General features: G+C 40.8%; 1 protein-coding gene across 1 annotated transcript in view; it reads left to right on the top strand.

Annotated features, from left to right (window-relative positions):
* The window catches only part of Gng2 (G protein subunit gamma 2), a 129,318-nt gene that overhangs the window by 100,958 nt on the left and 12,692 nt on the right, over positions 1–15,668 (top strand). The window contains exon 3 of the mRNA XM_008839580.3: positions 8,000–8,115. Coding sequence (XP_008837802.1) covers positions 8,029–8,115 — 87 coding nt within the window. The 5' untranslated portion in view covers positions 8,000–8,028. The remainder of the gene's footprint in view (positions 1–7,999; positions 8,116–15,668) is intronic.

The raw sequence follows: 15,668 nt of genomic DNA, 5'->3' as shown, positions 1-15,668 counted from the left end.
TGACCTCTTCTTTTCTAATTAGTACTCCTTTAATTTCCTTCTCCTGTCATATTGCTCTAGCAAGAGTTTCAAGCACTATGTTGAAAAGGAATGAGATAGTGGACAGCCTTGTCTGGTTCCTGATTTTAATGGGAATGCTTCCAGTTTTTCTCCATTTAGAATGATATTGACTGTGGGTTTGTTGATGTTCAAATAATTTTTGACAAGGGCACCCAGACCATTTATCTTACTCAGTATGGTCTTGGGTGGTCTAAAGAAAAAACACTTCTCACAGTTTTTAAGATGAGACGTTCAAATTTAAGGTGTTGGCACTGGGCAGGGTCTGGCAATGTCCTCTTCCTAGTTTACAGATGCCCATCTTTTCCTTTACTCATATGACTAAGAGAGAGGGCAAGAGCATCTCTTCCCTCTCTCCTTTTAATGGCACTAAGCATATTAATGGGGACTCCACCTTCATGATCTAATTACCTCCCAAAAGCCCCACCTCCAAATACCATCATTCATTCAATATATGAATTTGAAGGAGGAAACAAATATCCAGCTCATAATTAACAAGGGAAAAGACAGTGTTTCTAACAAATGGGGTTGGGAAAATCAGATATCCATAGACAAAAGAGTGTAATTACACCTGACACTATGAAGAAAAATTAACTCAAAATAGATCAAATGGGACTGAGACACAGCCTAATGTTGGAGTGGGGCTCTAGGCTCAGTCCCTATACCCTTCGCCCAGTAAAAGATGAGAGACCTAAACATAAGTACTAAAATGGCAAACTCTTACAAGAGAGCACAGCACAAAGGCTTCACAGCATTCGGTTGCTAGTTATTTCATGTGCATCGTACAGGTAACCACAGCAAAAAGACACATTATCCTCCACAAAAATTTAAGGTTTTTATGCACCGAAAGACAATACAAACAGTAAAAAGACAGCCCATATAATGAGAAATGTATTTCCAAACTATCTGATATGAGGTTAATATCCTGAATACATAGAAAACCCTAAACTTCAATAGGAAAAACCTAATTTTAAAAGGGGGGGGTCAGTGAATTTTAATAGACATTCCTCCATAGAAGGCAGCTAGCCAATAAGCACATAAAAGATGACCATCATCACTAATCATGGAGATGCAAATCCAAACCACAATAAGATAATACTACACACCCATTAGGATAACTTTTATTTTAAAAATTATAATAGGCCAGGCATGCTTTTAATCCCAACACTCAAGAGGCAGAGGCAGGTGGTCAGTCTCTGTGAGATCAAGGCCAGTCTGGTCTACATAATGAGCTCCTTGCCAGCTGGAGACCCTGTCTCAACACCTCCCCCCCACCAAATAACAGAAAATAAACAAGTCTGGGTAGCATGCAGAGAAACTGGAACATTTGTGCAGTGTTGGTGGGCATGCAGAGTTGAATGGAAATGGTGGAAAACGGTGTGGCAGATACTAAAACAAAAATATACATTTGATCTAGAAATTCCCCCTTGGGGTCATGCCCTAAGAATTTGAAAACAAGATCTAGGAAAAGTGTGTGGACACTCATGTTCAGAGCAGCATTATTCACAAAAGCTTAAATATGGAAGTTATCAAAATATTCCTCAATAAATGACTAGATTTTTTTAAAACTGTGACATGTGTACACACAGAATATTAATCAGCCATAAAATAACATTCTGACATATACTACATCCTCATGAGCCTTGAAGATATCCTGCCTTATTAAACAAGCCATTCATAAAATGATAATTGTATATGATTCCACTGACACAAAGTATCAAAAGCAGTCAAGGTCAAAGCAACAGAAAATAGAGCAATAATTGCCAAGGGCTGGAGAATGGGGAAAATACATTACTTAGTGCTGAGTTTTAGTTTTACAAGATAAAAAGTGTTCTCGAGATGGATAATGGTGATAGTCTCACACCATGTAAATGTACTTAATACTCCCCTACTATGTGTTAAAAATGGCTAGGACCACAAATTACATGCTGTGTACTTTACAATGAGAGGGTAAATAATTACTCATATAGAAGTCTCCTTTTAAAGTATATTTTATTTCTTTCTCTCCTCCCCTCCCTTGTGTGTATGTGTGTTTATGTGTGTATATGCATATACACAAATATACATACACACAACATACAAATGTATGTGTGTATGTATGTGTATGTATGCATGTGTGTATGTATTTGTGTGTGTGTGTGTGTGTATTGCATTGTCCAAATACTTCAAGCTTAGAAGATAGGCTGAAACTTTTTATCTACCACACTTAAACATGAGGGTGGCTTCTTCCTCCTACATTATTGTTTAGACCTTTTGATTTGTTAGGTTGATTGATTTTGTTTTGTTTTGTAGTACTTGACTTTATTGGGTTTAGACAAGCCCAAGTTAGCCAGAAATGAAGACATTACATGATGTTTCTGGAAAGAGCTGGAAATCATGGCTACATATGTATGGCTGCATATCTGTTTTCCTCTACATTGCTTCCAAAGCTACTTGCTTTCAGCACACCATGGGTTTGCCATTGGGAGGTATAAAGTTTTCCTTCATTGACCTTCACAGTCTGCATAAGTCTCAACATGAGCAAAGGCCTTCAGGGAAATGAGCTTTGGAAAATCATGACCTGGTTCTTAAAAGATCCAACAACAAAGTACTCACAAGAGGAATTTTGTAATTCACAAGTGGGCAGAAGGGTCTACTAAGGACCACACTCGTGGGTAGAGAAGCAAAGAGGGTAAAAAACTAATAATGCTCAGATGATGTTTGATATAGGAGATAAGTAGAAGAGACAACAGTCCAAATATAGGAGGTAACCAGGAATTATAGATGTCTGTACTGTGTTGCGCCACTTTAAAACACAAAGAAAGACAGAGACTGGATCACAAAGTAAAGAATTATTGTGGGAGGGAAGCACCCCAAGTACATAGGATGTTAGAGTCATCCCCTCTCCCCTCAGCAGGCTCTACTCCACAGTTTCCACTGAAGTTACCTTGTTCCTCCTTCTGATCCAACTCAGGGTGGTATGGCCTGTACTCTAGCCCTGCTCCTTTATCTGGTGATTCTACCCTTAGATTCCAGTCCATGGCTCCTCTTTTACCCTTAAGTTGATGGAGATCCCTACCAAGTCTAAAATGGATCCACTGCCCTTTGTACTTGATTCTCATCCCTCATTCGAAAAAGTATTGTCTTAGAACTCTGGTCTGGGACTCTACAGTTCTTTCCATCTCTGGGGTCTGGCAGCCAGAGAAGGAAGAGGAGTTCTTTGCTGATTTTATGGAAAGACAGCTAGGTATGAAAAGGGAATGGATATACTAAGTGACTCTGAAAGTGTCCCAGTACTCTGCCTGATTGATAATAACTCTAATAACCCCCTTTCATTTATGTGCACATACATACCCACATGCATGCAGGTGCCAGAGGAGACCAGAAGAGGGCACCAAGTCCCTTGGAGCTGGAGTTACACATGTTTGTGAGCCACCAGATGTGGGTGCTTTGAGCAGGAAGTATTTTTAACCACTGAAACACCTCTCCAGCCCCTTTGTGTTTCTCTGAAGTCTAGCAAGTTTTCAAATGTGTTCTCTCCCCAGCATTTCTAACCACCCTTCCCTTCTCTTCCCTCAGCTCAGCACCCCACCTGCCTACTTCTCTTCCCTCCTAGTACTGAGGTCTCCTGTGGTATACAGAATAACCCCCTCCAAAGCTGGTCATGTCCCAATTCCCGGAACCTGTAACTATGTATGTTACAGTGAGGATTGCAGATGGAATTAAGGTTTCTAATCAGTTGACCTAGATTATCTAGGATGAGCTGGGTGGTCACAATGGAGTTACAAGGGTCCTTACAGGTAGGAGGGGTGGGCAAAGGATGAATCAGAGGAAGACGTGGCTTCTCCAAAAGTCAAAATAATTATGTGAGAAGAACTTAGCTCACCTCTCCAGCTGAGCAGAATACTCTGGAAGCCAGAGTAAAGGAAATGGGTTCTCTCTTAGACAACCCACTTCCAGAAGGAACATAGTCCTACTTATACCTAGAATTTAGCCTAGTAAGACCTATTTTATTTCTGGTATCCAGAACTGCAAAATAACTTCTTGCTTTTTCAGCCACTATATATGTCATGAATATACTGCTGAGGCAGCAGAACCAACACACTGAACCAGTCTCCACCACAGGATGATAAGGCCTTAGGATACAGACTTTCCTAGAAATCCAAGACAATAACGGGGCACTTAATCAGTTAATAACTGGTTTGTTGGCCAGAAACAGAGACAATATTAATAATGGTGCTATAAACAAGACAGCCACTTATTTCTCTCTCACTTAAAAGGTGGCCAGTCTACAGCTGGCATGGTGTTGCCACACTATCAACAAGAACTCAGATTCTGGACCTAGAAAGACAGCTCAGCCATTAAAAGCCCATGCTGCTCTTCCAATTCCCAGCAGCACTCGCCTTGGGTGGCCTACAGATGCCTGTAACTCCAGCTCCATGGGATTCAACACCCTCTTCTGGCCTCCTTAGGTACTTTCACACATGTGTGCATACACACAACACACACTCAAATTTAAAAAAATTTTTAAGTCCTTAAAAAAAAGAAAGAGTACCACCATAAAAAAAAATGTATGCAAATTCTTCCTGCCCACCCTGGAATTTTCAAGACAGTCAGGAGCAGAAGGGAAGGGAAGCAAGGAGGGCTGGCTTTTCCTTCAAGGACATAGCTAATTGTGTACCATTGACCAATGCTAAGATGCTCATATCTAGCTGCAAGGGAAGCTGGAAAATGAATCACTCAGCAGACAATACCCAGTTAAAATTCAGCATTCTTGTGTGATCTCTGTTAAATGTGGGCTAGGGAGATGACTCAGTTGGTAAAGAGTTTTCCATGCAAACTGAGGATCTGAGTTTGATCCCCTGGAACCTAGGTTTAAAAAAAAAAAAAAAAAAAAAAAAAAAAAAAAACGGGTACAGAGGCATCCACCTGTAATTCCAGCTCTGGGAAGGCAAAGATAGGAGTCTCCCTGGGGCTTGCTGATCAGCCAACATAGTGGAATCAGTGATCTCAAGGTTCAGTGAGAGACACTGTCTAAAAAAATAAGGCAGAGAGTGCTAGAGAAATGACTCAGTGATTAAGAACACTGGCTGTTCTTGCAGAAGACCTGGGTTCAGTTTGCAGCACCCACATGGCAGCTAACAACTGTCCATAACTCCACTTCCAGAGCATCTGATGCCCTCTTCTGACCTCTGCAGGCATTGTACACACAGGCAAAACACACACATAAGACTAAATAAATAAAATAAGGTAAAGATCAATTGACATCAACCACTGGCCTCCACACTCATACATACATGCACATGTGCCTGTGCAAACATGAGCACACATGAACAATATGTACACATATACACAAGAAAAATAAATAAATAAGTAATGAATGTCATTACCAATGAAGTAGAGAGAACGAGGAATTGGGAAGTGGATTATGCTTTTGCTTCATGTTACTGTGTGATCTGGTTTAGACTGAAGAGCAGAATAGCTGGCCAGACTCCCAAACCTCTCTCAGGCCTAATGAGGATTCAGTAACTCTGTGATTATCTGCATCTAATGTGATGAATGAATTATAGTTTGGCAGAAACATTAGCTCCACAGAATAATCAGGGACTTGGAGATTGTGGCTAGTTCCATCTTTGGGCGAGTGAAATCAAGCTGGCCAACTGGGAAGTCAGTACTCCATCTTGGCTGTATGAAATTTTACTAGGCTCTAAGATACTTGTTGGATTGTGGGCATATAATGCCCTGTGAGATGCCTGGGTCCTAACCATGCTGATGAAATCATAGTCTTATTTTTCTTATACTTATTTACTTGCATGTGTGTGCATGCATGTATGAGACAGGGCATGCATGGGGAAGTCAAAGGATAACCTGCAGAAATCAGTTCTCTCTGGCTACCAGGCAGGTCCCCAGGGATGGGACTGCTCACAGGCTTGGCAGTAAATGCCTTTACCCATTGACCCATCCCTCCAACCCCACCCTTACTTTTTTAACATGAATTTCTCCCCTCATCTTCAAGTATCTGAAAGTACAGTTTGAAGATATTTGTTACTTCAGGAATTTCTTCAGTTTTCCCTTTCACTGTATTGTCTCCAAACCCTTTGAAACAAAGTTGAGGGAACAGTTAATTATCCTCCCATTTATACTGCAAATGCTGTTGGATGGCTTATTTTGCAGCGTTCATCATAAAATGACCCTCTCAGAAGGAACTTTACAGAGAATTATACATAATGTCTTCTTTTGTCTTGAGGAATTGTATATGAAAAAATAAATACCAAAGAGATAATTATATATATTTGCTTTTTTGGTAATTAAAACAAAAAAAATTTCTAATTTTAGTGAGTAGGCAAAATTATGTCTAAAATTTATTGTGGGTTATTCTCCATTCCCCAGTTTTTCTATGTGTCCTTGTTCTGTTTTGAAATGAGGAACTTAATCTTGCTCTATCCCTAGATAAAGAGATTTCCCAGACTAGCCAGAGTCATGGCTTTTAATATAACGTATCCAGAACGAGATTCGACTAGTGTAGATCAAAGCTGCTTTTCATGCTTCATCTTGTAGGTCTTGCCCTCTAGTTAAATTGAAGCTCTCAAACTGCTTCACTCTTGGCTGTTGGTAACCTCTAGGGACAGCTTTATACAGCTGGCCCTAAAATAACACATCACACTTTGACATGAAGTAAGAGCCAATCAGAATGTGGGGGAAATGGACACCAAAATTAAATGACACTTTTAAAGATGAACAGTAAAAATAAAATAAGATGACATGATCGGTCAAGAAAGAATTAAAGGAGAAATAAAATTGGGTTAGGATTTGAAGGTTGTGGGAGGTACGCCATAGGAGAAGTGGGGAATTATAGCAACAAAGCCTTCTCATGATCGCCGTACGTACAGAACTCCCCTTTTGAAGCATACGTACACCATCTCCATGTTGATTTAAAAAAAAAGACGAAGTTTTTAAAAATATTTTATTTATTATTTTTATTTTATGTGCATGAGTATACTGCCCGCATGTATGTGAGTGTACCCATGTCATGCAATGCTGCAGAGGTCAGAAGAGGGCTTCGGATTCCCCTGGAACTGGAGTTAAGGATGGTTCGTAGCTGCCATGTGGGTGCTGGGAATTGAACCCAGGTCCTCTGCAAGAGCAGTCAGTGCTCTTAATTGCTGAGCCATCTCTCCGGCCCAAAAGACGAAGTTTTTATGCTTAGCTTAGAAAAATACTAGTAAACTAACTGATGTACTTAACAATTTGACATTGCTAAGTACATCATCAATTAGTGTTTTCCCTCCTCCTTGACATGTGTAGGTGTGTTCCCGAAGAACTGTGAGAAAAACAATTGTTAGCAAACAGAGTTGTGAGTCAAGCCAAAATCCAAATAGAATGAGGTAGAGGGATAGCTCTTTACAGCGCTGGCTTAGTAACACTGAGAAGCCAGCCCCCTGCATCGCCCCTGCAGTAGGTAGGTCAAGGTGGTCGCAGAATCGGCAGGGTGGAACATAAGCCTGGCAGAAGAACGTTGGAAACAGTGCTGAGTCCCGCAGGAGCACAGAACTTACCATCTATACCTCTGCTTTCACACTCTAAGGACACTTCACCCAGCCTCTGACAACAGAGCCCCTACTGTGCCTACAGCAGCCAGTGATGAGGCCCACCAGAACTCTACCACTTCCAAGTCATTTTATAAGTTAAGAGGATTTAATTGACATTGCTAAGTACACCAGTTAGTGTTTTCCCTCCCCCTTGACATCTTGTTCTGCCTAACTTGTTGAGCCTTCCTTTTTGGGGATGGACAGAATTGAGAATCAAAGTTTATGTTCTGGTCAGTTTGCCAGTCAGACATAGTGCTGACTGGACTGTAGCAGGCTGGGGAACTGGACCTGGCTATGACCACTGTTTTGAGATCTACCAATTATGAAGAACTTGCATGTTCTTCTGACACAGTCTTCTTTGTTTTGTATTCCAGAGTGTCTGAAAAGCCCATCCAGCACTCCAATGGCCAGCAACAACACCGCCAGTATAGCACAAGCCAGGAAGCTGGTAGAGCAGCTGAAGATGGAAGCCAATATCGACAGGATAAAGGTGAGGACAGCAGAACCCATAGCTCTTCAGCTTTAAGGAGTGAACAGTTTGCAGTCATCTGTCATTTGGCCTCTGTTCCATCGAGATGGAAGAGATAAAGGACAGAGGAGGAATCTAATGATTAGGCCAAAGCTCATTCCTCTAAGGTATCTTTGCATTCTCTAGGTTTCCCTAGCATAAAACTAAGGTATGCATTGACGTGAGTTCTCCATGTTGAATCAAAGGCAACACTACCACAGCAAAAAGCAAAACAGGCTTGGGCTGGACTCCAGCCAAGGAAATAAGAGAACATGTGTGATATCACCTCCCTGACCCCACAAAGATTCTCTTTTCATTTTGCATTCTAACTTTTCTGTCCTCATTCAAGATCTATAGCTCAGTGTTCATCTTTCATGTCTAATCTGTTTTATTCACCATTGGAAGATTTTTCTTCTTCTTCTTCTTTATATCTTACTAGATTTTTTTTCTTCAAAACACAAGAGTCATACTTGGAGGCTGGGAAGGTGGTTCAGTGTGTAAAGTGCTTACTGCACAATCATGAGTTTGGATCCCCAGAACCCACATAAAAAGCCAGGCATGAGGGCTGGCAAAATAGCTCAGTGGGTGGCATCAAGCTATCAAGCCTGATCATCCCCAGAGCCCATATGGTGGAAGGAGAGAACAGACTCTTGCAAGTTGCTCTCTGATTTCCACACATGGGCTGTGTCATGCATGTGTGTGCACACACAAATAAGTAAATAATAAATAAATAAAATATAATAAATAATAAATAAACCAACCAGATAGAACAGAGTGCTGTAACTCCAGCACTGATGAACAGAGAGGCAGATCCCCGGGGATCACTGGCCTACCAGGCTAGCTTAAACTCAAGCTCCAGGTTCAGTGAGAGACCCTGCCTCAAAAAATAAGGGAGAGTGATAGAGGAAGACACATGATATCACCTCTAACCTTCACACACATGCACAGATGAGCACACATATATACCCATATACACATAAAGTCATACCTGGTCTCCTTAAAATAATCAAACAGCATAGAAGCTTAATGAACGTTAATAATCTACTTCTTTCGCTCATTCCCCAGACCTAACCTGTCAGCTTTGCTTTAAGTCAGGGCTGACTTATACAGACCAAGGTTTTAAATCCAAATCCTTTACTGGCAGATTTTGAATGTGAAGGCCCCACTGTATCATTATGCATAGACAGCTATTAGGATGGATGGTAAGGTAAATTTTTGTTGATCATCACAATTTTACTTCCTCAAAAGCATTTTAGGAAATGCAACTCAGAAACTTATCTCATTGTACTAAAATAAAAATAGAACATTATTCTGAATGCCTTTTTCTAAACTACAGTATTTTTCCTACTTTCTACACCTTAAACAATCTGGGTAGTCTAGCCATCCACTGGGGCATGCAGAGAGCAATGAAATAGGTCTCATGAGCCAAATCCAGCCCACTGTGTGTTTTTATAAATAAAGTATTATTGAAGCACAGTTGTACTCGTTCGCTTACATTTTGTGTATGGTTTCATTCATACTCCAACCACAGAGCAGAGTAGTTAACAGAGATCACTCAGCCCACAGAACCCCAAATAATGACTTTCTGTCCCTTTGCAAGAAATGTTTGCTGACTTCTGGTATAGAACAGGAATTCTCAGTCCATTTGTGTGTTCATGTCACCCAAAGGGCTCTATAAACAGACTAGCTCCCAAGCCACACCAAAAAGAAAGCCAATTAAATTAGATCTCTTGGGTATAGGATCTAGGCATCTGTATTTTTTTTTAAATCTTTAATTTAAAAAAAAAATTTTTTTAAATCTTCAGTTACTTCCAATATATAGCCACAGTTGAGAACTGCTTACCCAAGGGGCAAGGGAGGGATCCGAACCTTCTAGCTGCCATTGGGTGAGTCCGGTGAGAGAAGGGAGAGCTCACCTTCCTTCATAAAGAAGCTGGGCACACATCAAGGGGCGTTTTCTCATCTGTCCTAAACCTCCTTTGTAAAAATCTGACTCCCAGTGATTGGCCACATCCTGATCAGCTCCTGCTGTCCGCCATGGCATTTTTCCGTCTTTGCTTGTAAACGAGGTAAAGGCTCCTTACCACGTGTCTTCTTTCTTTGCCCCCTTCTGCTTCTCCTTCCTTCTAGCATCTTCTTTTTTCATTCCCTTACTGAAAAAAGTGCGAAGAGACAGGTGGGCATTTTTTAACTGCTAGGAGAAGTGAGTTGGCCCATGGATTGTAGTACAAGAAACAGATATTCAAGTCTCTTATGGGGAAAGAAGGTTCTACCTATCGTCCTCCTGGAAAATATCACTATGACTTTTTGGTGAAGATCAGTTATAGTTGGCATTTTCTGTGACTCCTCAGACTCCCTAGGCGCTGTTCCTGGAGGGTGTGTTGTACTGATGAGTGATGAAATTCACAGGAAGTGGAAGAAAAAAACCTGAAATCCAGCAGACTGTCAACCTTGAGCAATTCTGACCTGATACCTGCAGTCCATCTCAACCCACTTCCATTCCTGTTATCAATTACCTGTCACATCACTGCCAAAGGAAACTTTCTAAAAGAAAATCTCATCATGTTCTTCTCCCACTGCAAACATTATTATACAGTGATGCCCCAGCTCCTGTGTGATGGACAGTCTACAGAAGTTCCCTGGCCCCTGCCCATCTTTCCAGCTTTCTCTTCTTCCTCTTGCCCACACTGGTCATACTGACCATTTTTGGTTCACCAAATGGGAACTCCAAAAGCCTCGAACATACCGTACATATCCTGCCCTTCTCCACATTCTGCTCTACTATTGAGAAATGACCCTGAGTCCTTGAAGATTCAGACCAATCATTAGGTCCTTTAAAGAAGCTTTCCAGAGCCCTCCTTTTGGGTTGGATTTTTTATTTGTCCAGTTGTTCAATCATTCATTCATTTAATAAATATTTTATTGAGCATTTTCTATATTGCCAGGATCTGTTAAGTTCTAGAAATACAGAGATAAATAAAGATATGATTCTTGCTCTCAAAGATGTGTGGTATAGTAAGCGGTTACAAAAGATATGAACAAGACCTATTATCAGCATAAGCAAAAATATCCAGGAAGCATAATTACCAAATGGCATCAGAAAACAGCTAACACCTGATTGCCCTTTGGAACCGACATGAATAGCTACAGAAAGAAAGAGCAAAGGTTAGCCTAACAAACCCAGCACCAAGTGGTCTTCCCAGGTGATCTTCACATTCACACCTCTCAATCCTTGACATCATCAGACTTTCCATTGTTGGAAATACAGCAGCAGCCCGTACTTGGGCATTTGTTCTACACTGCACAACCAGCCAGGCATGCTGTGCCGAGGGAACAGTTTATTTTTAGTTAAACTGTTGGGTAAAACTGTGATTGTGTTGACACATTGTCAGCTAGCTGTTCAGGGCTTGGTTATCTGCCTTTAGGGGTCTCTCCAAGGCCTCTGAGCTTTCTAGCTTCTCTACATGGTCTGGTCAGCAAAAGGGGGCTGTTCTGAGGATGCCAGGTTTGTGATTTTCCAGTTACAACAGTAGCCTCAAATAATGAGTGATGTATAACTGGAAGAACTGACTGTGGCTAAGATGCCAAGGAGAAGGACCCTTAATAAAAGAGATGGGAAGGGCTGGAGAGATAGCTCAGCAGTTAAGAGCACTGGTTCAATTCCCAGCACCCACATGGCAGCTAACAACTGTCCAAGCTCCAGTATTAGGGGAATCTGACACCCTCTTCTGACCTCTACAGACTTTGCACAACCCGAGTGTGCTTACATACATGCAGGTAATACACTCATATCCATAAAATAAAAATAACAAATAAAATATTTTAAAAAGAGATGGGATACAGCAGGCACTAGAACCATAGAAGGTCATAATCAGGGGTTGCCCTATCCCTCAGGTGGTCTCCAGAGTAACCCAGTCTGCTCTACTGGATTTGAATAACATTTTTTTTTGTTTTTAAACTTTCATATTATCTATCCTTTCCATCACAGGTCCTGGGAGACTTGGAATAATGAAACCATTATCTGTTCATAAGCCCCAGGCATATATGATTATACTCCCTGCCTTTGTTAGTATATCATTCAAGGACAGGGAGTAAAGGCAGATGAAAGGGAAATGGGAAGGGAGTTGAAGAGGGAAAGAAGGAGAGAGAGAGAGAGAGAGAGAGAGAGAGAGAGAGAGAGACCATGACACTTATTTAAAGCAGCCAAACACATGAACACTCAATGATGAAATAAGGAAAGCTCATCACAGACGAAGGGAAGAAACACAGTAGAGGACAGAAGGGTTTCAGTAAAAATCTTCATCACTATAGTGGACGTCTTTGGGTATCTAATAGAAACCTAAACCAGCTAGCTTAGGCAGAAAGAGAGGATTCATTATAAAAGATACAAGGTATCTCTAAACCCAGGAGTGGAGCTGGGTCAGCAGTGGAAGGTCGGACTGGAAGCCACTAGGAGTGGCGAGTGCTCCATCATGACCCACTGCCATTTGTGTGACGTGTGTACAGTGGATTTCTCAGCTGACTGGTGTGTACAGCAGACACAAGATGGCTGCCCACAACTCCTAGGGCAACAGAAAGAGACAGATTTATTCAATCAATTCATTTCAGTTTCAGTTGCATAGTCATGGAGTGGCATCTCTGTTATAGCAAGAATGATACACTTCCAGCTTCATTCAGCTGTCATTAGAATTGAACCAAGTATAAAATCACGGCTCCTATCCAAGTGTGTGGATAAGAAGGGAACCAGGAACTACTGCAAGCTAACAATATTCCCTGACAGACACCACTCTTAGCATTAAGAAAAATAGTGTAGGAGTTGGAGAGATTTCTCAGCAGTTAAGAGCGCTGGCTGCTCTTGAAGAGGACCCAAGCTCAATTCCCAACACCCACACGGCAGCTAACAACCATCCATGACTCCAGTTCTAAGGCATCTGACACCCTCTTCCAACCTCTGCAAGCACTGCGAGACACTGGTACCCTACATACATGCAAGCAATACACTCGTATACATAATAAATAAAATATTTTTTTAGAAAGAAAGAGAAAGTGTAGATGTTTAGAAGAAATCCAAGGCCAGGAATATGAAGGAAGAGATTGTTTCTTAATGGGTAAGACCCATAAATGGACCCCAGATAAAAATTCAAACAGGGCTGGGGAGATGGCTCGGGGTTAAAAGTACTTGCTGTTCTTGAAGAGAACCAGAGTTCAATTCCTAGTCCACACTTGGTGGCTCACAATCATCTGTAACTCCCTCTTCTGGTCTCCTTGGGCACCTGCATGCATGTGGTACACATACAGGCACCCAGATACACATACACACAAAATAAAAATAACAAATCTTTTAAACTGTCTTTCAAATTTGCTCATTTCTACAAAATATTTCTAATATACCTTTTCAGCTGGTTTTCTTTATTGCTCTAAAATGTGCTCTGAAAATTCCCACCTACCTGGTTTTTCTGGGTTCCTCGGTGGGAACGTCCTCCCTCACCACCCGTTTGTTGCCTGTGCAAATCTTACTCCGTTCTCAGCCATCAGCTCAAATGAGAACCTGTTCCTCTATCTCTTTCTAGTCCGACCAAATTGACTAATTTCAGCTTTATCAAACAAACTTTTCCAACCAAACTACATAGTCCTCAAAGTCAAGGGCCATGTTTCTGGGGTACACAGGCATTCAGTAAACAGGCAGTAGTTTCAAGTTTGTGTGATAAAAGTGTCCTATAGCAAGACACTGGGGGCATCTACTCCCCATGTCATTCTCAATCCCAGTTATGGATTTGGAGATTCTGAGTATGAATAAGATTAGCCAAATAAGACTACTGATGGAAAACAATTCAAATGTCATATAAAAAGAAAGGTAGGATGGATTGTTTCGAAGGCAGATTGTTTCATGTGACATTACTTCTGTAAGAAGATGCAGTGCACCTCCTTTTAAAACAATCCAACATATAAACAGGGTGATTTTAATCATCGAAAATACATATAAATTGATGAACCAAGTATGAGCATTTCTTTTTTATATGCTATGTTTAAATTTGCTTGTAGAGTAAATCCAAGTGAGCATTTCTAATGATTAAATCTTCTTTATGATGGTTGACTCATTATATAGGAATTGAACTTTGAGGAATGCTATACTGCGAAATGGGCTAATTTAAGTCAGGTTTGGTGATGCACGTCTATAATACCGGCACTTGGGAGGTAGTGACAGAGATTGGTACAAGTTCAAGGCCAGCCTGGGCTACATAGCAAGACACTGTCTCAAGTGTCTTGAGACTAAAGCCAAGAAATGAGATTGTTAGACATCATACTTGGCGCTAGAGGAAGGACATGTACCCTAGGTTTGGGGCTTTGTAAGTATTTCTCCAGCATTTGAGTTGAAAGCTTTAATATCCCTTTTCCTAAAATGTTATGTTTAATTTTATAGGAAGAATGAGAGATAATCCTCTTTATAGGTCAATTGAGAATATTCCCATGATTGATAAAAATCAATAAAGTATACCACGGACTTATAAACAAAAGCGATGCATTCAAATATATCCAGTCTTAATTCATTTTAAGTTGCTGGAAATGAAGCAAAAACTTTTAAATTAAATTCTGGTGTGCACTAATAACTGGGTGTGAAACTTCAGTTTGATGAGGGCTGATACAATTTTTAAGAATTCAGTAGCTATTTGCAGCACCAAGTGCACACTTAGCCCTTTGCATTGTACCTAGAAGCTGCAGAAGCCTCATAGACTGAGCATCCCCCATTAAAAACACAAGCGTCCCCAGTTCTAGAACTTTCTAATCACCAATATGATACCACAAGGGGAAAATCCCACACTTGACCTCAGACTATACATCAGAGTCGAAACATAGGCTCACTAAAAACATAAGATAACGTTCCCTTCAGGCTATATGCATGAAACATAAATGAGTTTTGTGTTTAGATTCAGGTCTCATTTCCAAGAAGTCTCATTATGTATATGCAGATACTCCTTTTTCTAATTTAAAATTAAAAACACTGTGGATAAGGTATACTCAGCTTATACTATAAAACCTTGGTAGTTTCAAATCCCTGGGAAAGTTATATTTCTTTTTTAAAAATATTTTATTTATCATTTTTATGTGTATGTGTATATTTCCCACATGTAAGTAAGTGCACCTGTGTTGTGCAGTGCCCACGGAGGACAGGAGAAGCTGTTGGATCCCCTGGAACTGGAGTTATGGATAGTTGTTAGCTGCCGTGTGGGTGCTGGGATTCGAACCAGGGTCTTCTGCAAGAACAACCAGTGTTCTTAATTAACCGCTGAGCCATCTCTCCAGCCCCAGGAAATTATATTTCTAAACAGTCTGGTTTTCAAGGAAAATAGAGTCTACCTTCTTCAAAATGTGACTATCTACCCAAGTCTGGTCGTGTAGGCTTGTGATCTCAGCTACACAAGAGGCTGAGGCAGGAGAAGCAGAAATTCAAGCGAGCCTGGGCAACACAATGAATTGAAGGCCACTGTGGGCAACTTAGTGAGACTCTGTCTCAAAGTAAAAAGTAACATAAGTGC

The sequence above is a fragment of the Nannospalax galili genome, unplaced genomic scaffold (assembly GCF_000622305.1).
Source record: "Nannospalax galili isolate Female #2095 unplaced genomic scaffold, S.galili_v1.0 scaffold336, whole genome shotgun sequence".
Classification (NCBI taxonomy): domain Eukaryota; kingdom Metazoa; phylum Chordata; class Mammalia; order Rodentia; family Spalacidae; genus Nannospalax; species Nannospalax galili.
This window is presented reverse-complemented; position numbering and strand designations above follow the sequence as displayed.